Genomic DNA, 23,604 nt, shown 5'->3' on the forward strand with positions numbered 1-23,604 from the left:
GGCTATATTTATTACTTGGTTAAAAAAAAACCTTTTCATTTTATGTCTTTTTCGAGTAACTTTTTCATTCTGTCACCCCAAATGTTTTCATTCATCTATCGCATGTTGCATGTCGCAAGTGTTCCGCGGTATTTGTTTGTTTTGATTTGTGTATTAATGTAAATATTTTTATGCACCAAAGTTTCAGTTGCATCGTGGTTTCAGAATTTTATTAACACTAGTTTAAAATTATTTATAATGAAACAACTTTTTCGGATTTTATGGTAGTTTATTATGTTTTTTAGATGCCCGACGTATTAAATAATTTACAGTAACCATGGTCACAGGACTGAAAATTCTTTTTTTAAAGCTCATAAAAGTATTATGTAATAAAATAAAATAAGAAAACCGTTAAAATTTTAAGCAATGCCGCATTTGCAAGCATTCTTAAATACTAATCAATGCGTAGTTTTCTTGGTATTTATTATGTCGTCATTTTTTTTTTTTTGTATACACGTAATGTGCACTCAAAACTTTAATTTCAAAATTATATTCGTTTAAGGAAAAGTGATTAAGGTGACCAGAGCTCCTAGGGGGATTGGGGATAGGGTAGGCAACGCGCTTGCGAGGCTTCTGGTGTTGCAGGCGCCTAGGAGCTATGTTAATCGCTTACCATCAGGTGAGCCGTACGCTTCTTTACCGACCTAATTGTATAAAAAAAAGATTAAGAATTATAACACTGTGAAATGGTTCACTTGGCCACTTAACCTGAGAGAATTCTTTTGATTACAGTGGAAAACGAACAAAACTACCTGTAATAGCAATTTTACCCACGTACTATAAATCAGTAATATTAACAATGGCTGTCGCATCCGGTACAAAGGACCACGCCTGCGACACGACAACGAGACGGGGACAGATTGTGTGACGTCACGAGGCCGCGTGTTCTACTATCAATCACAGGCCGTATTAGGAGTGGACACAGTGTGGAATTGACTTATTAGATTATTCTTTTCAATCATAATACCACAGGCTTGAGATAAAATCTGTGCCTAGTTTTTATTTCATATAAAAAGTAAAAATAATAATAAGTATTTCTATGTTTTGTGTCCTTTCTTAACTAACTTCCAAAAAAGGAGGAGGTTCTCAATTCGACTGTATTTTTTTAAATGTATGTTACCTCAGAACTTTTTACTGGGTAAAATGACATCGCTGATTTGTTTTTTGATTGAAGTGTGGCATATGTAAAATGCTCTCACTTAAATTAAATTGAGATATAACAAGTACTTTTTGAACTTTATCTGATAATTTGCATTTGCTTGATTGGGTTTACTGATTCTAAAGTTTCTTGTTTTAATCGAAAGCTGATGTTTGTCTTTTATTTTTTTTTGTAATCTTTGATGACGCGTATTGATATGCCAGTGCATACTTTGTCGCCATCTATCGGAATGCAGTAAAACTACTTCGGTTCATACTATCGATCAAACGAATGGACAGTAGGGCAAGTAACATTTATGTAACTGTTATAGTAATAACGAAGTAAGTTATATTGTCCACTGGAGGGCAGTAGCAATTTTTGGTTGTAAATAATTTTGTAGATTCTTGTTTTAGGTGAAAGCTGATACTTGTCTTGTGGTCCCATTTAAATTTGATCGAGATCTGTCGACTGCTTTTTGAGCGGTATTTGATAACGCGGGTTTATTTGACTATTGTGGGTCTACTTACGTTGTATTACTTATCAATATAATTGCTTTTTTTTTCGTTTGCAAGCAAACACAAGAATTGTGCTAAGGCGAAGTACAGAATAGGTCTCAGTGAGGTTAACAGGGAAAAATACGTAAAGGGTTCGAAATCGCAGCAAATAGACAGTGTAGAGATGAAAAGCGTTTTATCTATAAATCTATGCTGGTACATCTGCTTTATTTTTGTTTTATTTTTAACCGACTTCAAAAAAAGGAGGAGGTTACTCAATTCGACCGTATATATATATTTTTTTTGTTTTTTATGTATGTTCGGGGATAACTCCGTCGTTTATGAACCGATTTTGATAATTCTTTTTTTGTTGGAAAGGAGATGTCCCTAGTTTGGTACCATGATAAGGACACCAGGATCTGATGATAGGATCCCAGAGAAATCGAGGGAAACTCTCGAAAATCCGCATAACTTTTTACTGTGTGTACCGATTTTGATGATTTTTAATTTAATCGAAAGCCGATGTTTATCATGTGGCCACATTTAAATTTCTCGAGATCTGATTACAACTTTTGGAGTAATCTTTGATAATGCGTACTTACTTGACTATTTTTTCGTCTATCTACGTTGTATTATATGTCGATATAATTGAAGTCGGTTTTTCTTCGTTTGCCAGCAAACACAATTATTAATTTTTACATTCCTTTCTTTGTCTAAATATATTGCATATGTTTAGATAAAAACTTTAAACCTATATAATCTATATATCTACCATTTCCCCTGCCCAAAGGTTGCCAGGAAGAGATCGCTCATTAGCGATAAGGCCGCCTTTTGTACTTATCATCTGTTTTTTTTTGTAATTTTGCTCATTCTTGGTGTACAGTAAATAGTTTTTATTATTATTATTATTACTATTATTATTATTACTATTATTATTATTACTATTATTATTATTACTATTATTATTATTCTCTTTTTTTTATTTGTTTTCATGTATTACCGGATGGTCGACTTCTAACTGCATTCCTTCAATAGAGTCTCAATGGGGTCCCGTAGGTGTAATGAATAGGTCACGCTTTACGTATCCAGATCCATTTTTTTAATTTGACTGACAGTCAAACATAAATATATAGGAGAGAATGAGATAGAATACATTACACAGTATTTTATATTCATGGTGAAAACAAAATCTTTCGTAGGCTACTTTCCAGAATGTTCACTTCTGCCTTGTGTTAATGCTCAAAAACGTTTTTTATTCTATATACTACAAAAGCCTGCGATTATTCTCTATCAATGTTCTTTTTTGGGATTTTCATCACCCGGGAAATATTCAGCGCTACTTTAAAAATAAAAGAGCAACTACGCGCTTCCACATATTAATTAAGACACCGCGTTTGGCGTTCATTAATTGCTAATTATTACCTGACAGTAGAACTTATAATTAATTGAGTTTCAAGTATAATAACTTTGTTTTGTAACAAAACATATCATCGTTATAACTCAACTAACATTACAAGTGGTTTGTTAGTTGGGTTGGTTATATTCATATAGCACTGTATGTACAATAATTATCTAAGCTTTCAAATAGTTCTTTGTTGGGCGAAAGCCTTTTCTCCTGTTATAGGTGGACTAAAGCCTAATTCTAATAGTCGTACTGATGTTTTTCTTGATTATATCTGTCAAATTTTCCTTCACTACGGGTAGTAAAATAATTTCTTTAACAGCAGTTAAATATAGTTGACATTCTTATTGATCGATACAATTGTTTTATTTATGGTATTTTTGATGTAATATGTAAATTGGATAGTTTTATACTCTCTTTAATCTCATTGACTCATGTAAGTTTGCTTGGTTTTGAGGCGCATCTACGCCACGTACGTGTTATGTGTTATTAGTCGTTGGAAACTGTTCTGGTGATGATTTTTCAAATATGTGCTAATTTGTAAAAATTATTATACACTGTTTGTTTCCACTGAAAATAAATAAATAAATAAAATAACAGTTTGATCATTAACATTTCTGCAAGGATCAACAATTTGTATCCACTGGGCCAGATCGCCTCATATCTTACCTCACATCTAATTATTTACAAAACTTTTATGTGTATCTCATTTTTTTTTTTGTATTTGTACCATATAATATGTTATGGTAAGGTATAATAATATACTTTACCATAACATTCATTTGTACATAACATATCGTGTATTCGTATTTGAAACATATTTTTGAATCAGTGTAGGTATAATACTTAGTTTTACTGATTAACTTTTTCTTTGAGCTAAATGTGTTAAATATCAACCTATTTGTGTTTTTGTAAAACTAAAGAATAACTTATTAGAGTCGTACCAGACACTTACCTTTTAAGTTTTGAAACATAATTGATTTGGCAACCGCTATTGTAGTGGTGGGTGAAGCTGTCTAAACATCGGCGATTAAGAGTTTTATTGCCTCCTAGGTTTGGATATTAATTTTTATGTATATAAATATTTTTTCAGCTTGAGTATCTAGTAGTCTTTGTGTCACCGTGGCCCGGGTTGTTGTCAAAGATACACGGTAGCGATTGCTGCTTACAATAGGGAATATATTCGCTAAACCGTAGTGAATTAAAGTCCGAGCTTTCTTCTACATTGAGAAAGAGTCCTATGCTCATCTAAATAACTTTAAAATTACTATGTAACAAAGTAAGGGATAGAATAAAAGAGTGCTTATTTAAAATACATTTTAATATAACAGTTTATACATCGACTTAAAACGAGAGAATTATTATAAACTTATTGCATATTAGCATTTTTAAAAATAATAATTATATGCTAGAAAGCATTTCATATTTTTTTTTATTCCCATAATTATTATAAAATGTAAATAAAAATTAGTCTCTGTAGATCGTTAAATTAGGAACAATATTTTAAATATAATTATTTACTTTTTGTACGATAATTGATAGTCTATGTTCGACGTTCTAATTTAACCCAAGAACCACCTTTGATACAAATATTAAATTCATGAGGTACAAGCTTAATCGGATCAACGGTTTTTTCGCACTTATTTATTTTAAAGTTTAGTACAAAGTTGTATAAAAGAGTTTTTACTTCTAACAAGGCGAATCTGGCTCCTGAAACAAAGTAAATATTTCATGAATTCAAATTTCATTTACTTTTGCCTGTATGATAATATGTAAACAAAAAAAAAAGTAAATATTGTATGATACAAGCATGTACTATGACAATATGTATTATATGACAATATGTATGTATGTATGTGTATATATAATTTTCTTTCTGTCAACTGTCAAAGTCGTGCTAAATTACCTCTGTATATTTAATGTGATTAAAATTAAAATTTCTTTGAGAATCGCTTAAAAAAGTTTATAAAGTGCCATAATAAAGACAGATCTCCAAGTGAGAGTGTTATCCGTGTACATAAACGGTGAATTCAAACACATTGAGTGTGATACTTAAAACGTCGGAATAAACTTCTCACCGTGTTATTTCCTAAAAGAACGATAAACAATCATAGTCACAGTCACTGTATACACCAAGAGCGGTGAGTTGATCAGTAAATAATTCTGTACAATCAATTATATTCTGATTAATAGGACTGTATTGGCCGCAAACATTTTTTTTTTACAAATACCCTCGACTGCGTGATATTCATATAGTGACAAAGCGCCTGCAAAATAAATTTAGCAATTACGCGTGATAGCTTTTATTGCTTTTTTGTTGTCACCGTGAATGTATATGATTTTCGCAATACATTGTTTTACTCCATTTTGATCCTCAGCACACAATTTACATCAATAATCGACAATGCCTATCACTAAGCATATTTGGGGATGCTGTGAGGATAATAACGATTCGAGTGACCATCTTGATTGTGTGGTATGCACGAAATCTTATCATTTGGATTGCTTGTCTACCGATGTAAACTTGAGAGATTCGCCTGATTGGGAGTGCCCATTGTGCATTACTCAGCGGCCAAAAAGCAACAACAATGATAACACCCCAGTGCGCTTTAATTCTAATGTCACAGTACGTGCTTCTAAGAGGCAGGCGCTGCAATCACCCCCATCAACAACACTATCAGCCAGTGATTTCCGAAACATGTTTCAAGAGTACACACTAAAAATATCTTCTAAAATCGATTCACTGTCTACATCTATTGGCGCCGAACTTAAGTCAGTGAAGGAAGAGATGTCGGATATGAGAAACTCTATGGACTTCATGAACTCTAAGTTTGAATCACTGCTTAAGGAACATGAAGAAACCAAGAAGGTCATGGTCGAACTACAAAAAGAAAATAGTGTGTTGCAGTCGAACGTTAGGGATCTTAATGCGCGTATTAATACCCTCGAACAAAACGCGATCTGCCAACGTTGAAATACAATGTGTGCCCGAACGAAAATCAGAAAATTTAGTCCATATTGTGACTCAACTGGGTGCAGTGGTCGGGAGTGCTGTCTCGCAGGAACAAATAGCACATTGTAGTCGTATCGCTAAAACAAAACCCAATAGTTCGAGACCGAAATCGGTTGTAGTTCAGTTCGCTAGCAGGAAAATTCGCGATGAGTTTCTATCTGCGTCGATGAACTTCAACCGAGGAAAGTCAAAAGAAGAAAAGCTCAACAGCTCACACCTTGGCTTCAATGGCGAAAAAACTGCGATATACATCGTTGACCATCTGTCCCCCATGAATAAGACGCTACACGCTGCCGCCAGGTCGACTGCCAAAGAGAAGGGCTACAAACACGTATGGGTCAGAAATGGTCGTATTTTTATGAGAAAGACGGATGGCTCCGATTATATACTTGTACGCGATTTAGACTCATTGAATAACCTTAAATAGTTAACGATGCCATTGTTGTTATTTTGCATGAATCTGGCTATGTAATTTTAAAATTCAACTGTTTATCTGTATATTACCAAAATGTTCGAGGCTTACGTACTAAAACTAATATGTTCATACAAAGATTACTTTTGTCCAACTATGATATTATTGTATTAACGGAAACTTGGCTTAATAGTAGCATATTGAATTGTGAGCTGTTTGGTGGGGGATACGTCGTTTACAGAAGAGATCGGGAAACAGCTGGCTTTAGTAGTAGCAGGGAGGGGGGAGGAGTATTGATCGCTGTAAATAATCGTATCGGTTCTAGAAGGTTACATGAATGGGAAAGTGATTGTGAGGATTTATGGTTACTAGTCAATGGTTCTGCTCCTTTGGCACTGTGTGCGGCGTATCTTCCACCACCGGCAACCTTATCGATAGTAAAATGCTTTGTGGACAATTTCAACCGAATTTCTGACTTTTATAACTCGCAAATATGTATTTTTGGGGATTTTAACTTGTCAACTTTAAATTGGGCTTCTGTGGGCAATTTGTCGTACCATTTATCACCGCTTTTTCAATGTTTTGTAGATTTTGTTAACTTAAACGGCTTGAAACAATGTAATAACATCACCAATTATATGGGTAGAACTCTTGATTTGGTTTTAACAAGAATGTTATCTTGTAACGTGCGTGAGGCTATTGACGTGTTGTGTCCTATCGATCCACTACACCCTCCTCTTATTGTAGATCTCTCGTCAATTGACTGTCCCAAATTACAGTACAACGATACCAGCAGACCTAACTTTTATAAGGCTAATTATGACTTAATCAACAGTTTTTTGGCTGAAGTTGACTGGGAATCTTTGTTTGATGGGTGTAAGGATGTTAATGGGTTGCTTGTGAAATTCTTAGAAGTTATAAACAAGGCAGTACATGACTTCGTCCCATCAAGCAAACCTAAGACGAATAAGTATCCGCAGTGGTTCAGTAAAGATCTAATTAACCGTCTTAGGGAGAAAAATAAGATCAGGCAAAGATATAAAAAATATAAAAATCCTCTTGATTTAATATCTTTTAAATTGTTAACTCAACGTTGCCATAAACTGGCTTCAGCCAACTATAAGTCGTATTTGCAGAACATAGAGGATGGAATTTCAAAGAATCCAAAATTATTTTGGTCCTACGTCAAAGCTAAGCGTGGTGGTACTGGAGCTATCCCTGCTGTCATGATTGATGGTGATCGTCGAGTGCATTCTGGTAGTGACATTTGTAATGCCTTCGCGACCAGCTTCTCCTCGGTTGCTTCTTGCTCCTGTCCTCCTCTTAATAATTTTGATAATGAAGATGCTGATGAGTGCTGGACAGGGACATTAGCCTTCTCTAGTGATTGCTTATCGACACTAAGTATATCTCGCAGGCAGATCTATAGAAAATTGGTCACTCTTAATGTATCTAAAGGTGCTGGACATGATCGAATCCCACCATTATTCATCTCTCGTTGCGCTTCAAATTTAGTTGAACCCCTTTTTGTTATCTTTAATTGCTCCCTTACATCAGGAATATTTCCTTCTATCTGGAAAGTAGCGCAGGTCGTCCCTATATTTAAATCTGGAGATGCTGAACTTTTCAGTAACTACAGGCCCATCTCCATCTTGTGCACCCTAGGAAAAGTTTTTGAGTCTTTGGTCTGTCCTGTACTTCAGAGCTATTTTAGTAAATATTTAAATGAAAACCAGCATGGTTTTGTCAAAGGAAGATCGGTTAACACAAACCTGGTCTTGTACGTGGAAGAAATTACAAAACACATGGATAGCAATAAACAAGTCGATGCTCTGTACACTGACTTCAGCAAGGCCTTTGATAGAGTTCCACACCAACTTATGTTAAAAAAGTTGTCGGCGTACGGTGTCGTTGGCTCTGTCTTGTCTTGGCTAGAATCATACCTTTCTGGGCGTATTTTTTATGTAGTGGTCAATGGCTTTACCTCTACACCACGTGACATAAACTCTGGAGTGCCACAGGGATCTCATCTCGGTCCAATTCTTTTTAACATCTTTGTGAATGACCTTCCCCACTTCATAAAGCATTCTGTCCCTTCCTTATATGCTGATGACCTTAAGTTATGGAAGGTTATTGACACAGAAGAAGATGTCTCCCTTCTACAAAGTGACCTCAATGCTCTTGTGCGCTGGTGCGGAAGAAATGGTATGGAGCTCAATATCAAGAAATGCAATCATATAAAATTCACGAGAAAATTGTTTCCCATCTCATCGGTCTACTTTATTAACGGTGTGAGTCTAGAAGAAGTTGACGTAGTAAAAGATTTGGGAGTATTTTTGGATGGCAAAATGACTTTTGTTCCGCATATTGAAGGCATGGTTGGAAGAGCTTCCAAGCTATTAGGTTTTGTTATCAGAAACGTCAGGGCATTTAAGCGCTCATCAACCAAAATAGCTCTCTATAATAGTATTGTGAGATCAATTCTTGAATATGGTAGTGTGGTATGGCGTCCACATTATGCTTGTCACATATTACGTATAGAACGTATTCAAAAGCGGCTGGTTCGGCATTTAGTTCACAATCATTACAGAGACAAGAAGTCACTCTCGTATAATGATATTTTAGAGTCATTGAAAATGCAAAGTTTAAACAGCCGACGTGACTTACTTGATCTCTGTTTTTTCTATAAAATTATGAGAAATTATCTAAGTTGCCCAGCTCTTTTGGAAAAATTTATGTTTAGAATTCCTCTTCGGATGCCTCGCAAGCCGGTTGAGCCACTCTTTCGTCCACTTCGTAGAACAGTTTTGGGTGCAAACTCGCCAATCTCACGAATTTGTATGCTCTATAATAGGTGTGGGGGATCGATTGACGTACACTGCATGTCTCTAACTGGATTTAAAAAAGAAATTGCTAATGGGCTGATTTAGTGGTTATTGTAATTATTATTATTATTATTTTTTTTTTGATTATTAGTCTTGGTGTTTAGCACATAATTTAGTTTCTAAGAAATTTTCTTTTGTATACATAATATAAAAAGCATGTGGAGTATACCTGTAACTGGTTGTGCAATTAGCACAAATAAATTAAATATTATACTGTAGATGTAAGTAACATTGTAACAATCGTTGGTGTACCAAATAAATAAATAAATAAATAAATAAATAATGAAACAGACAAGTTTATAAGTTAAATTAAATGACATCTACTGTTTGACTGATTGATGATTGCTATTAATTTGATTTGATATACATATGTGTATATAATACAGGTCTGTATTAATTGAATGCCTGTCTTTTATATCTAGCCTGCATAGTATGTGAAATAAAATTACAAGTTACTGTGACTTATACTTTTTCCTTTTTTTTTTGTAATATTTAATGTACTGTCAAGTTTGAAACGCCTTGATATTATGAAATAATATACAATAGTTGATAATCGATCAATTATTTTTTTTCTGGTTTACAGGTCTTTTTTTATTGGTAGGTACATTACTTTATTTTGGTTACTATATATACTACAATCTAAAGCGTTATCCATTACTCTCAAAATCTTCTCTTCTTCTTCAGGTTAAAATGGCTTTCAATAGTGCCAAATAAGCACAGGTGATTTCGCCAATGTCACGTAGAATGGAGAAAAAATGACTGACTATCAAAATAATGCATTTGTTGTTTTAAAATGCCTTCAAAGAGCAAAATGTCATTAACATCTAAAATAAATATTTTCACTCTATTTTTCATTATATTAAGCACCGTTCATTAAATTTTAAAACATCTAAATTATTACAAACAAAAAAAAATAGTTAGCTCTTAATCTAATATATAAAATTCTCGTGTCGCGGTGTTTGTAGTGAAACTCTCCTCCGAAACGGCTTGACCGATTCTCATGAAATTTTGTGTGCATATTGGGTAGGTCTGAGAATCGGTCAACATCTATTTTTCACCCCCTGAATGTCAAGGGTAGTCTACTCCTAAATTTTATTTTTTAATTTTTAGATAAATTATTTATTTTTTATTTTTTATTTTTTTATGATTTAACTGAGGTAGGGCACAGCAGGAATTTCCTGCTCAAAATCTGGAGCAGCCCGACTGGGGTAGTACCTCGACCTTACAGAAGATCACAGCTAAATAATACTGTTTTCAAGCAGTATTGTGTTCCTGTTGGTGAGTAAGGTGACCAGAGCTCCTGGGGGGATTGGGGATTGGGTCGGCAACGCGCTTGCGATGCTTCTGGTGTTGCAGAAGTCTATAAGCTACGGTAATCGCTAACCATCAGGTGAGCCGTACGCGATCTAGTAATATATTAAAAAAATACAACATTAAAAAATACATACAACCCTAAATTTTCAATCTTCTGTGATAAACCCCTATATTTTATTTGTTAATTTTAAACTTTAATTTTTTTGACAAGATTTTAATTTTTATATTGACATGACTTAGAATAAAAAAAATATATATATTACTCTTAATTTTCCACCTTTCTACGATCAACCTCTATTTTTCCATCGCAATTTTAATTTTTTATTATTTTTAATAATTTCCTTTTATTATGATTTTTATTTCTCAATTCAATTTCATCTCCTGCCCTCGCCAGTCGATAACTATCAATCGATCAGTTATCCCCGCTAGATGTCTACCGTTGTCACCTCTCATCCAGCAAACATCACGGAGTAGGGATAAGAATGAAGCCGGTCTCCTGTCTTATTCACTATATTGTTTTCGACCATTTTTTTTTTTTTGGTTGATCGTAGGAGTGACTGTTATACGTATTATTTAAATTGTTCTGTGCACTAAATAAAGCATACTTTCAATGTCTACAACGCTTTCGATTATAAGTAAATCCCCGCACACTTATAGTAGATAGTTTATTGACAAAACAACGTTTGCCGGGTCAGCTTGTTTTTTAATAATAATGATGACAACGATGATTGATAATACTTTATCAATCTAAAATGTTAGTCATGCGTTTTAAAGTTAAAAAAAGTATCGAGTTATGGAGTCTGTCGAAAATGAATTTTCATTAAACCAACAATTTGTTTATAGCATTATTACTTTGATAGACTTATGAATAGTTGGCCTATATCTATATACCTATACCTAATAGTTTTCATATGAGTAAAAAAAAAACGAAAGGAGGGATCGTTTTTAAACTATGCCTTACCGATACAAATCCTGGGTCCCTTTCCAAAAGGCATGAACGTGAATGGTTTGATTTTATGTTTGTTCTCGTCTGAGAATCTGCTTGGGTCAAATTTTTCCGGATGCGGGTGATGAGCGGGATCCATTTGAATTGAATTCACGACGTTATATATAACATCTCCTGGTCTAACCTGCAAAGTATTGTATACATTTGTGTTTCGATCTGAGGTATCAATTAAACATTTATTTTGTATTTTAGCATGAATTATGATGTCTTTAGCATTAAATTCTAGCAAATAAAAAAATATTTTGTAAAAACTACAAATTAGAGTATATCTGTTTAGAATATATTGTTAATTTAAATTTATATTTATATTTTTAAATGGTAATCTGATTTTCATTAATCCAATTATAAAATGTTAGGCTTCTGAGATAAGACAGCTTTGATTCGAGAATATTGATGGTCAGACATAATATTATAAGTTTTTTTTTTACGTTTTCATTAGAATATTTTGAACCATATTTTTGAGAAACAGATAACATCGAAAACCTCAAAACAAACGAAAAAAAAATGCTTACCTTTACAGGCTTTGCACCTTCTCTTGGAGGTGGTAGTTTATAGTATTTAGTGCACACTCGATCGAGATTGATGGGTGTCCATTTTCTTGAGGTCTCTAAAATATATTATAATTTATTTTGTTATGTGTTCAAAGATTATATATAAATAATTGGTCGTCTCTATAGCCTAGTGCCGGACAGCCTGACTATAAGCGATTAACGTAATACGGGCGTCTACAACACATGGTGAATTTCTAGTAAAGCACTAACTCCACTGTCGATATAGCGCAACTCCAGAAGCTGTTGTTATTTTACTCACTACAAGAACTCAATACTACTAGGGAGCAGTATTAACTGGCTATGATTTTTTGTTTAGTTTAGGGACTTCCCCAGTTGGGCTATTCCAGATTTTGAGCAAGAAAGTTTCTTCTATAAGTACTTTACTTCAATTTACCTATGCATGAAATATAGACGCACTACTTAAAATATAGTAGAAGTTTATTAACAAGAAAATGGTAACTACCGCTTAAAACACATTCAAGGTACTTAAGCTTGCTCATATTTTCATACGTTAAAACTCCGTTTTCCTCTTTGAACTCTTTGATCTCCTGGTACAATTTCTCTTGAACGTCCGGATTAAGAGCTAGCTCATGGACACAAAATGCCAGCAATGTAGCTGAAGCGTCAAAACCAGCCAAAAAGAAAACAAATACTTGACCAGCTAATTCGTCTTTAGTCCATTCTGAAATAAAGGTTAAAAATAAGAAATATATAAAATTAGAATGATTAAAAATTTGCTAACAAATTTTATTCAAAATAGTAATATTAATCTTGTTAATTATTTTATAATTAATCTTCTCAAGGTATTTTATTTGGTTACTATATTTATGTATAAAGTTTTGATATGTTTATTTTACATATAATTATATAAAAGAAAACTTACGTCTTTGCTTGGATTTCGGTTTGAAACCTCCAACCGCCTGTGAAGAAATTTCATCTTCTTCATCTTTTAATGTACCTGATAAAAAAAAAGTATTTTCAGACTATTACAAGATATTTTTGCATTTACTGAAAAATTTCAACTATTTTAAAGATTATAAAAGTTTATGACAACTATTCAAATTTAAGATTACTTCTAAGACCATCGTTATTTTACGTTACATTGAAATAAACAAACTTGCACATATATAGTGAGTAATATATCGATGGTGGAAAGGCATATTGTATTAACCGCCATTTTTGGCGATATCAAGTTATATATACCGTTGGAATCGGGAGAATGAACTCTTTCGAATGGTCCTGGTTTCAGCTCGATCTGACGACTTTTATGGTCGTTAATACACCAGTGATTTTGAAGTTTTTCATATTTTCTTGTGTTTTAACTCTATAGTAAATAGTGGATTTTGTCATTAAAACACCTCATAACTAAAATTTTTATCTTATGCTACTTTGCCTTGCTTGACATTAACCAAATTTAAATGTTAAAACAATTTACCAAATTATAATATTATCATTTTTGTAATTGATACATTATACCCAACTTGACTTTTCTTGATCAGTAGAATTAAAACATTTTACTCCGATTTTAAATGTTAGTCATTGTAAGTTAATACATTTTACTCTACTCTAAAATGCCATTGTTTCCAAAATAATATATTTTACCTATCCAAAATAAGGTAACATTATGCGTTGAGTCGTTTTTCTGTTCTTTCTAGAATCTATTTTAATACAATAAAACAAAATTTACTTGTTTTTTTTTTTACAAATAAAATCTGCATTTAAACTGGTCATTTGTCATTCCTCAAAGATATCATAGTGAGTATTTGAATCTTCGTACCTCCACCAATAAGGCAGATGTTCGACCAGACTCAGATTTTGAAGACATTTCTAATGTTGAGATAGATGATAACTGAGTATTACCTAAGAAGTTTCATTAAACCACTCGTTATGGTGGACTGAAAAGTTTTTTAATAGTTAGGTGTTAAGGTTTTGAGTTATTTTTTGTAAATCTTTTAAAAATACTGAAAATCGTTAAGTACAAATTAAAACTGTCCAAAGAACATATTGTAGCTTATTTTTTTTTTATTAAGTATTAATTTAAGTTTAATAATATAATTATATGTTATTTACTATGTTTGTAAACGTCAGTATGAAAGTTTAATTCAGTTTTTTAATTGTAACTTTATGATAAATATAATTTCAGTTAAACATTTATTTTTCATTTTTTTTTTGTTTTGTTTTAAAGTTTAGTTTGTGGCTTAAATATTAGTTAAGTGTATGGTTAAGCTACTTGGCCCTCTTTGTTCGAATACACTGATGTCTGTACAACTGTTCTACCAGGTTCGCATAGATATGAAAAGATTACATAAAAGTGTTTACCTCTCTCTGGTCATGATTGGATTTGTTTTTAAGTCATTTTACGCGATAGCAATATCACATTTATTTGGATATAAAACAATTTACTTGAAAATATTAAATTATATTCTGGATATAAAACACTTTGCTTGACATTTTTTGGGTGTAATATTTGGATATAGACTAATTTTACCTATCTGTGATTTTATGGTATTTTGTATTAACTCCATAAAATAATACAAATATTAGACATACGTTATTTTTTTATTAAATGTATACATTTGTAATAAATTTTATTACTATTTCACAAAATTTCATAGAGATATCTTCAATACTTTAAAAGTTATAAAGTTTTTAAAACTTTAATCGTCTCTCCTGGTCATTTTACTAAATGGCGGATAATACATTATGCCTTTCCATCGTCGATATATATTTTTGCATAATAAACTTGTTAACTCGTTTATTTCAATTAATCATACCATAAATTAACATAAACATATTATATTGTTTTCTAAGGTTTACGCGCGGGAGGACCTCCCGTGACCACGGTTGCTATAAAATTCGTATCCAATGCATCGGGCATTTAAATAACTTAATAAACCGCGATAAAATCCGAAAAAGTTTTTTCATTATAAATATTTTATATTTAAGAAAACAACGCTTAAAATATTTATCAAGTTCAAACATAGCTAATATTCATATTGTCCAATAATAAGGGTAAGCACCTAAAAAGGACCGGATCCAAATAATGTTCAACTCTTTCAACTTCCAACACTTAGCACTTAAATCAATACAGTTATATCGTGCTCTCTCATTAGTAACCTATTACAAAAGTGTACCATTCATTGCTCTCGCTCTGGTTGTCATTTTGTCAGGAGATCTGTGCTCAGGAGTGAACCAGAGTCAACGTGATTCAATTTATAAAATGTGCCGATTCAATTTTACGTGGTACAGTAAAAAAATAATTGGAAGTCTGTTAAAAATAGATAAATTCAGTATTTTTATTAAACGTAACAAAATAGATGAAGTTTCGCTTCTATTCGATACGTATGTATATCGTAATTTTAACCAACTTTCAAAAAAGAGAAGGTTCTCAATTCGATTGTATTTTTTTTAAATGTATGTTACCTCAGAACTTTTGGCGGGGTGGACCGATTGCAATGATTTTTGTTTTTTGAGATAAAACAATTATTTTTGAGCGATATCTGATAATGCGTATTTACTTGACTATTTTTTCGTCGACCTACGTTGTATTATACCGCATAAGTTTTCACTAGAATAACCGATTTTTAGTATTTACTTGACTTTTTTTTCAGCTGCTTATGCTGTATTACTTGTTGATGTAATTGAAGTCGGTTTTTTTCGTTTGCAAGCAAACACAATTATTATTACCTTTATTCTTTCAGTACATAACATGCCAATAATATGTATGGTAAAACCGGGAGAGATGCCGCAGTGGGATAGATGCCTCATGTTCTAAAAACCTAACATCCCGAACTCAGAAATAAAAATTAATCGTATAAGTAGGAGTCGAAGTCACCGCGTACCTCAGATATCCACAGATATTCGTGTGGCAAGGACGCGTTTGGCTCGTGTGTGTAATTGCCTCCGTGGCGAAATTTACAAACACGTCAAAGTTTTAAAGGTTAGTATTTAAGGTTGTATAATTTTATAAATAGTGATAAATTCCGTTATATTTTTTATCACGTCTACACATTGGGTCATTGAGTCTGCATATAGTTGTAAATAGATGCTATTTTATTTATAATTTATTTAAAAAATACGTGGGCATCTATCCAAATCACAAGGGATAGTTGCCCTGATTTTTTGAGGTATAGGTGCACTTAGGGGTATCTATCCCTTCATTCACCATATACAGAGTAAGTTTATATGTTTATTTTTTTTGTGTGTTATATTTTTTATGTATTTAGGTATATTTATGTTTGGATGTTTTACTGATTCTAGCAGAACTATGCCACGAAAATATAAAAGAAAGAAAGGAATGCGAGCTCGAGTATATTCTTGGACCATAGAAAACCTACAGTCAGCTTTCGATAAGAAAGTATGATTGTGCAATGGGCATGTTGACACTTGATATGAATATTTTAGACCAATAATTAAGAATTTATACTTTTCTTGAATAAATGCTTGTAAAATTTATATATATATATATATATATATATATATATATATATATATATATATATATATATATATATATATATCATGCTGAAACTTAAGAATTTATATTTTAGTTAAACAAAAGCTTTAAAAATTTAATTAGGTATAGTAATCTGTGTAATATAAAAATTATATTCTAATCATAACAATTAAAATATATAAAAAACACAAAATGTTTTTCATTACTATGGCCCATGTTTCTTGGAGACAATCGGTGTTTTAGGAGTAGAACTACCTAACATTTGGTTTGGATTTTTCGTTTACATGGTTTAAAGGGCATCTATCCTACTCACTATTTTCATGGTGGAGCAACTATCCATATAGGTAGGCATCTATCCTCAAAAAAAGGGGTTCACGAAAAGCTAATTTCTGCTTAATCTGCATTGGGTAGGTTAAAAAAAATAGTAATAATTTAACATAAAGGATTGAGCTAGCTACATTAATAAAATTATTCGTATAAAAATCATATTTTTGAAATTAGGTGGCTATTTCAAAAAGTGAGGCATCTATCCCGGTTTTCCCCTAAGTAAAATTATAATCGTTACGAAGCTTAATAAACAGAAACAAATAATTAAATAATTACTAGTGGTCGCCCAGGGGTCGAAATTCGAACATAATTAAAAAAAAAACAAAATAATGAAAATAGAGAACCTTTTTTTAAATTTTTCAATTAGACTACAGACTTTGACAATCAACAAAAGTGTATAATATGCGTGTTGTGTCAAAGGCGTGGTAGTGTGTGTAACATTTTTTTTTTATTGAATTAATATATTTTTATTCATAATATAAAAAAAAAATATTAGCATTCTGCACTCCTTCTCTATATAAACTATAAGTGTAAGGGGTACAAATTTTTGTTTCACGTATTAATATAATAAAAGTAAACATAGATAAATTATTTTAGCATTGAAGATTTATTAGCATGAGATTATTCCGAATACACAAAAATATAACTACTATTCTATCTTATTTAACCAAAAACAAAACATTTTTCTATTTAAATTTTAATAAATGTTATGATGACGATATTCTATTCTGTAATAAGCAATGTAGCCTTGAAAGCATTAAGAGCTTAACTTATAACAAATTATTGAATTTTTATTTGTTATATTTCTCGTTGAGTATCTTTTGCAAAAAGAATCTTGCAGGTATTGTCTAGCTTAATACTAAAATAATCATATCTAATTATATAATGGTTTCTTTATTAATGCGTCAGAGTATCAGTCGTAATGCTTACCTTTATAAGCTTCCATTAAAAGTTGAATCATGTCCGGTTTCTCTACTTTATTCTTTTCTCTATAATCCATTGTGCTGGTCACCAGGTTTTTAAAGAACCGCGTTTTCTCCTCGGGAAATATACGGACGCCTAATTTCTTTAAGAAAATGATAAAATTATTAAAAAAATAAATTAACCAATTTACGAACGTTATTTTCAGTAAATCGCAAATCATCATCATCACTCCAGCATATCGCAATCAACTGCTGGACATAGGCCTCCACAAGTTCGCGCCAAAAATGGCGTGAACTCATGTGTGTTTCCTATAGTCACCACGCTGAACAGGCGGGATGGTCCTTCAGGAGTTCTGTCTACCTTATTTAGCACAGGAACACAATATTACTTCAGAGCAGTTACATTTAGCTGTCTTCTGTAAGTTTGAGGAAAGTACCTGTACTTTCCCAGTTCAGCTGCTCCAAATTTTGAGCAAGATAATTCCTGCTGTGCCTTATCTTATAGACTGTAATTATTTTTAAATATATAGTTATTAGAATTGAAATTTTTAGACTTGTTTTACTTACTGTTTAACATAATCTAGTGGAATAAAATTGTTCTAAACATTTTTGACGATCGCAGAATTTTTTAAAAACCTAGAGTGACCCTTAAAGTTTTTTATTTTGACCTGCCGTTTAGAGGGGACTCTTAAAACATTGTTTACCTACATATTTTAGTACGAGATTCCAAAAAATGTTTTTAAAGTGAAATTTCGTTGCATGGGGATAAAATTTTTAGGGATGAAACGCAATAATAATAATATCAGCGTCACGAAGATGTGCAACTTTTTGTCGAACAACAGAGCCACCTAGCGTGTACTATAGAAACTACAAACGTTGTCACATTAATATCGACAGTATTACATTACAACGACGGAATCCTAAAGCTTTAGATTTGTGTAAATATAAACGAGACTTAAAAATTAGTTTGCCAAAGAAGTTTCACTTCTGACATGTGTACGTTGTACGCACGCACTTTTTTTCCACCCAAGTATAAATATATTGTTCAAATTTTTATCGTAATATTTTTATACTTGTAACAGTTAACACTTGATGTTAATACAGTTTTAAAAATATTTAGTTTCATAAGCAAGATATTGACTTTAGGAAAGTGACCAATACTTGAGAGATTTACAAAACTTTTGTATTGATGTAACTAATAGTTATTAATAGTTAATAAAACGGTATTTATGGTATGTCTAATTGGTAAGTTTGAAAAAATCTTCTATAATATGTTATTAATAGAAAATAGATAAGAGTCAACTACGATAATTTACCTTACAAACATTAGGGAACATAGTAGACACAACAAATTTGAATCTTTGGAAGGAATTGAGCGCTAGCATTTTTTGTCCAGTTCTATAGAATTCGTTATTTTTATCCTTCAGCGAGTTCACTTCAAGACCGAAAGCAGATGCTGCTATCACATCGTTTGTGTATCGACGCATCACATCTTCCACATCGATCTCCTCGTTTGTATGATCTGTGACATTTTAATTATTTGTGAAATATTTTATATAGATGTGGTAAACAAAGTAATAAATATTGATTCAAGTTTGTTTATTTCTAGTCAATTTGATTTATTAAGTACAGATTAATTAATAATTTGGTGATATTGTGTTACAGAAATGGTGATGTGGTGTCAGCTTCTCATTGAAAACTTTTATAACTATCTTTTGTTTTAGTAACTTCGTTAATATTTTTGTAATATTATGATGAATTTTAATACTAGAAATACATTACAAATATTCCTTTTAACTAATATAATAATTGTATTTAGATTACAATAGTTGCTACTTTTTGTCTATATAATACCTCGTAAGTATTCAATGATGTTAGCGCTGATTTTAGTCATAAAGGGCATCATCTTTTTTATCTTGGAGCTGGTGAACGCCGGACTTAGCGTTGTTCGCATATCATGCCATTTCTCACCTATAAACAATAATAGATAACTTAATAATAGGTTATCATTTTTTTTTTTAATATTGAACCACCTGAGTAAAATGAACTAAATCAGAAGAAAAAATTAAGTAAAATCGAGCTAAAATAGATGAAAAAGAAAGCGAGATTTTCACCCCCAAATACGTTAAAAATGGCCATAGTAACACGTGTTTTATACAAAACTGGCCGACCCTGCAAACGTTGTTTTGCCATATATGTGATTAAACCCTTTAACCCCCCCCCTCCCCCATAACTTAGGGGTATGAAAAAGATATGTTGGTCAATTCTCGGACCTACCCGATATGCACACGGAATTTTATAAAAATCGGTCCAGCCGTTTCGGAGGCGTATGGTAAATTATTTATTTTACTGGAAATGAAAATTTGGTGCCCTGGACTCGCATGTCACAAATAAACAGGTAGGAACGAAGTTTCTTCGGAAAGTATAGAAGCAACACAATTTGAAAAAAAAAATGTTGAATTTTATACATATTTTCTAGTTCTTGATTTTTTTTTAAATTTTGTTGATTGGTTTTTAATTAAGTACATAAAAGTATTTAAGAAATTTAGTATTTTAGAAAATAACAAATACCATAAAATAAAATAAATCAAACAAAATAATATTCAATAAACATATATAATTCAAACTATTAAGTGAAATAAAAAAACATAATTATGTCTTTATTTATTTTTGTCGACAGTATAAAATTACCTAAATAATTTGAAAAAACGTTTACTAGTAATATTTTAGTTTTACAAACGTCATATTATACAGTCGTGTGACTGATATTACGTCCCTTCCGTTATATATTTTTCTTACGGTTTTAGTATCACATTTTTTTTCAGTTCGCTCGCCCAGCCAAATGTCAAGCCTACCGTACGGAACTTCGTTTCAAAAAACGTCCAGATCATCACAAACATATTTAAAAACCTTACAAATATTTATCGTGTTCGAGGATTACGCCACCGCGTAATTTAACTCGATAATCACTTTCTGATTTTTAGTACTGTAGGTTATATAGTTTCTCTTACCTTTCATTAAAAACAAGTTGCTTCCTACAAGTGGTTCTGTTTCTTCATCCAAGAGCGGTTTGCGGTCAACGAAGTGTTCGAAATCCTTTACCGTTATTGTCTTGATCAGCTCTGGGTCTCTCACTAGGATTATTGGTGTTATACCTTCAATATAGCCTACATATCTATAAATATACAAGGATTTATTAATTGATCGATTCATGTTAATCGCTTTTATCACATTTTTTTATATTTGTTTTGACTTTTTTCTTAATTATTTTTTGTTATCACTGGTTGCAATTGGTTTTATTCTCTTTTCGTTATGAACATTGCAATTTTGTTGAGTTTTTATCTTCATCAAATTAGTTGACAGCTTTAGTTGCTGATTATTGTATTTTTTATAAATTTTAAAAACGTAATTAATAATTTTAAAAATCCCCGACACAAAAAATAAACTCTAAAAACGAACAAATAATATTTTAAGCTTGTTATAATTATTATCGTCATATATATTATAATATAAGTTAAAATATTTTTATTTTCCAAGCGTCGTCGCGTCGGGTACCGCTAAAGTTTATTTTTCCAACAACGGCTAATTAATTATTACGAATCACATTTAGGCACATACGAGCGATCTTGAGTTTCATGCATAGTCTATGCTCTACGTAATGCCGCGCGCGGCGAGCTCGGTGTGCGGTACGCGGCGTGGGGGTCAAGTCATCGTCACCAATTGCGGCGATCCAACCGGGCAGACTAGCTGCCTACATATATACTAATATGTAAGGTAGATACGCGAGGGCAAATGATGTTGACGGTTGTGTCGATTTTTCGAATTTTTCGGAATAAATTCTTTTGTTGCAATCTGCAACTACGTCTGTTTTGCTTACTTAGCGATATTGCCACAATCACTGTCAGCTCGATACACCTTTGATTTAAGTGTTAATTTACTTCGATAGCTATTATAAGTCACGTTCAATTTGACGATTTATTTATCGGTTCCCTTAAACACGATGTGCGACTATTATAATATGATACTTACAAAAAAAAAAAAAAACGATTTTGTCACTGTAAAATAATTTTCCTCGTTTTCCGTTCCCGTTTCAATTTCATTCCGTTATTATGAACAATCTACTTCGCCTTGTAATCATGTAACAATCATTGTTATTGACAATTTTAAGTCTAAGGGCTTACTACATTAACAAGTCTAGACAATTAAGTGATTTTACGGTTTAGGTAACATAACATCCAGAGAGTGTCCAACTTACCCATAAAAACGGATTCAACCTAACTACTTATACATTGAAGTATCAATGTTATAGCCTCACCTTCTTCTTGTATTTATAGCCTTACAGTAAAGATCATAAATAAAATAAGGTTTTTTAGTGTAATATTGTACGTATTTAGTGAATTATTCTTACCATATGAACACGTTAAATAAAAAAGCTAGAAAGTAATCCGCAATATTATTCAAATCTACAAAATCACGGTCTGTAATAATAGTTGTTATTGTGTAAATTATTATTAATTATAAACTTTTTTTATAATACATAATTTAGAGACAAACTTCTAAATTGTTTTTTAGGTAATTTTAAACAGCACCTACAACCTGTTGTCGTAGTGCCATTTGCACTTAGTAGGAGATTATCTTAATATGTTTGTTTTTTTTTTTCTTTAATGACAGAAGCGGATATTATTGGAATATATACTCGTACTTGACGGTATATCTACATCGTCGTATCTTAAAGTCACATTGAAAAATATTTACATGTTATTAACAATATCGTATTAATGTGCACATTTTTATCTATTAGGCTTGAGAAAACTCGAATAAAATTGATCTTCCTACATAAACAAGCATGCAATTAGCTTGTACAATCTCACTTCTCGTCTTCATTACTTTAGTATCATTTGTGTTTTTTATTAATTGAATAAATAACCATTATTTTTTAATTTTTAGATACATGATGGTACCTAATCTAGTCCAAACGACGGATGAAAGGATACTCAATGTTGGGGGGACCTGTCAACGTTGTACTCGAAACAACACGTTGTATTGGCGTGATTGACACAATTTAATGTGATAATGTAGCACAATAACTGGGAAAGAAACAACTTTAAGATACTATAATGTAAATATGTATATTTAATACATAAGTAAGTAACACAGAAAGAATAAACACTGATATATTATTTTATTTACATATAAAATACATACAACAACAAAAAATATGTGTAGAAAAATTATAAACAACAATAAGTTAACTTTCAACTCTACCACACAGTTGAATCTTGGTTGATGGATTCCAACTTTTATTATTAATCCAAATCACAACGCGTTAACTTATCCTGGCGAGTTTCTAATTACAAATTCAAGTTAAATCACATCTGAGACCTAGAAAGTTAATAACGTAGAAAATAACACTTACCTGTCGTTTGGAAAAGCTTTGTACACAACGTCGATGTCACGCACAAAGTGATCAAGCAGGAAGATACTCTTGAAGGCGTTACCAAATATCGGTATTCCAGGCAAATATTTGACGCCTTGCTCGTCGAAATATTGCTGGATGCGTCTATGTAAACTAAATAAATATACCAAAAGAAATGTTAATAGCAATATCAAGACTTCAACGATCATTTTGTTTGAATGCCGCGAT

General features: G+C 31.9%; 1 protein-coding gene across 1 annotated transcript; it reads right to left on the reverse strand.

Moving 5' to 3' along the window:
• Window positions 1–4,376: 4,376 nt before the first annotated feature.
• On the reverse strand, window positions 4,377–23,604 carry LOC123657212 (cytochrome P450 9e2-like). The gene is made up of 10 exons (XM_045592790.1): window positions 23,377–23,604; window positions 20,972–21,135; window positions 19,815–19,931; window positions 19,277–19,482; window positions 17,968–18,103; window positions 13,138–13,212; window positions 12,718–12,936; window positions 12,216–12,310; window positions 11,659–11,827; window positions 4,377–4,783 (listed from the first exon to the last, which is right to left on the reverse strand). The coding sequence occupies exons 1-10, from the start codon at window positions 23,583–23,585 to the stop codon at window positions 4,617–4,619; spliced, it is 1,557 nt and encodes a 518-aa protein (XP_045448746.1). The 5' UTR covers window positions 23,586–23,604; the 3' UTR covers window positions 4,377–4,616.

The sequence above is a fragment of the Melitaea cinxia genome, chromosome 10 (genome assembly GCF_905220565.1).
Source record: "Melitaea cinxia chromosome 10, ilMelCinx1.1, whole genome shotgun sequence".
In the NCBI taxonomy this organism is placed as follows: domain Eukaryota; kingdom Metazoa; phylum Arthropoda; class Insecta; order Lepidoptera; family Nymphalidae; genus Melitaea; species Melitaea cinxia.

Excerpts from the sequence above, each read along its gene's own strand:
- LOC123657212 (XM_045592790.1), bottom strand. The coding sequence starts at position 23,585 with ATGATCGTTGAAGTCTTGATATTGCTATTAACATTTCTTTTGGTATAT. Across the intron at positions 13,213-17,967 it reads TTTAATGGAAGCTTATAAAG|GTACATTAAAAGATGAAGAA; the intron begins GTAAGCATTACG and ends TTTTTTTATCAG. Across the intron at positions 12,937-13,137 it reads ACCGAAATCCAAGCAAAGAC|AATGGACTAAAGACGAATTA; the intron begins GTAAGTTTTCTT and ends CCTTTATTTCAG.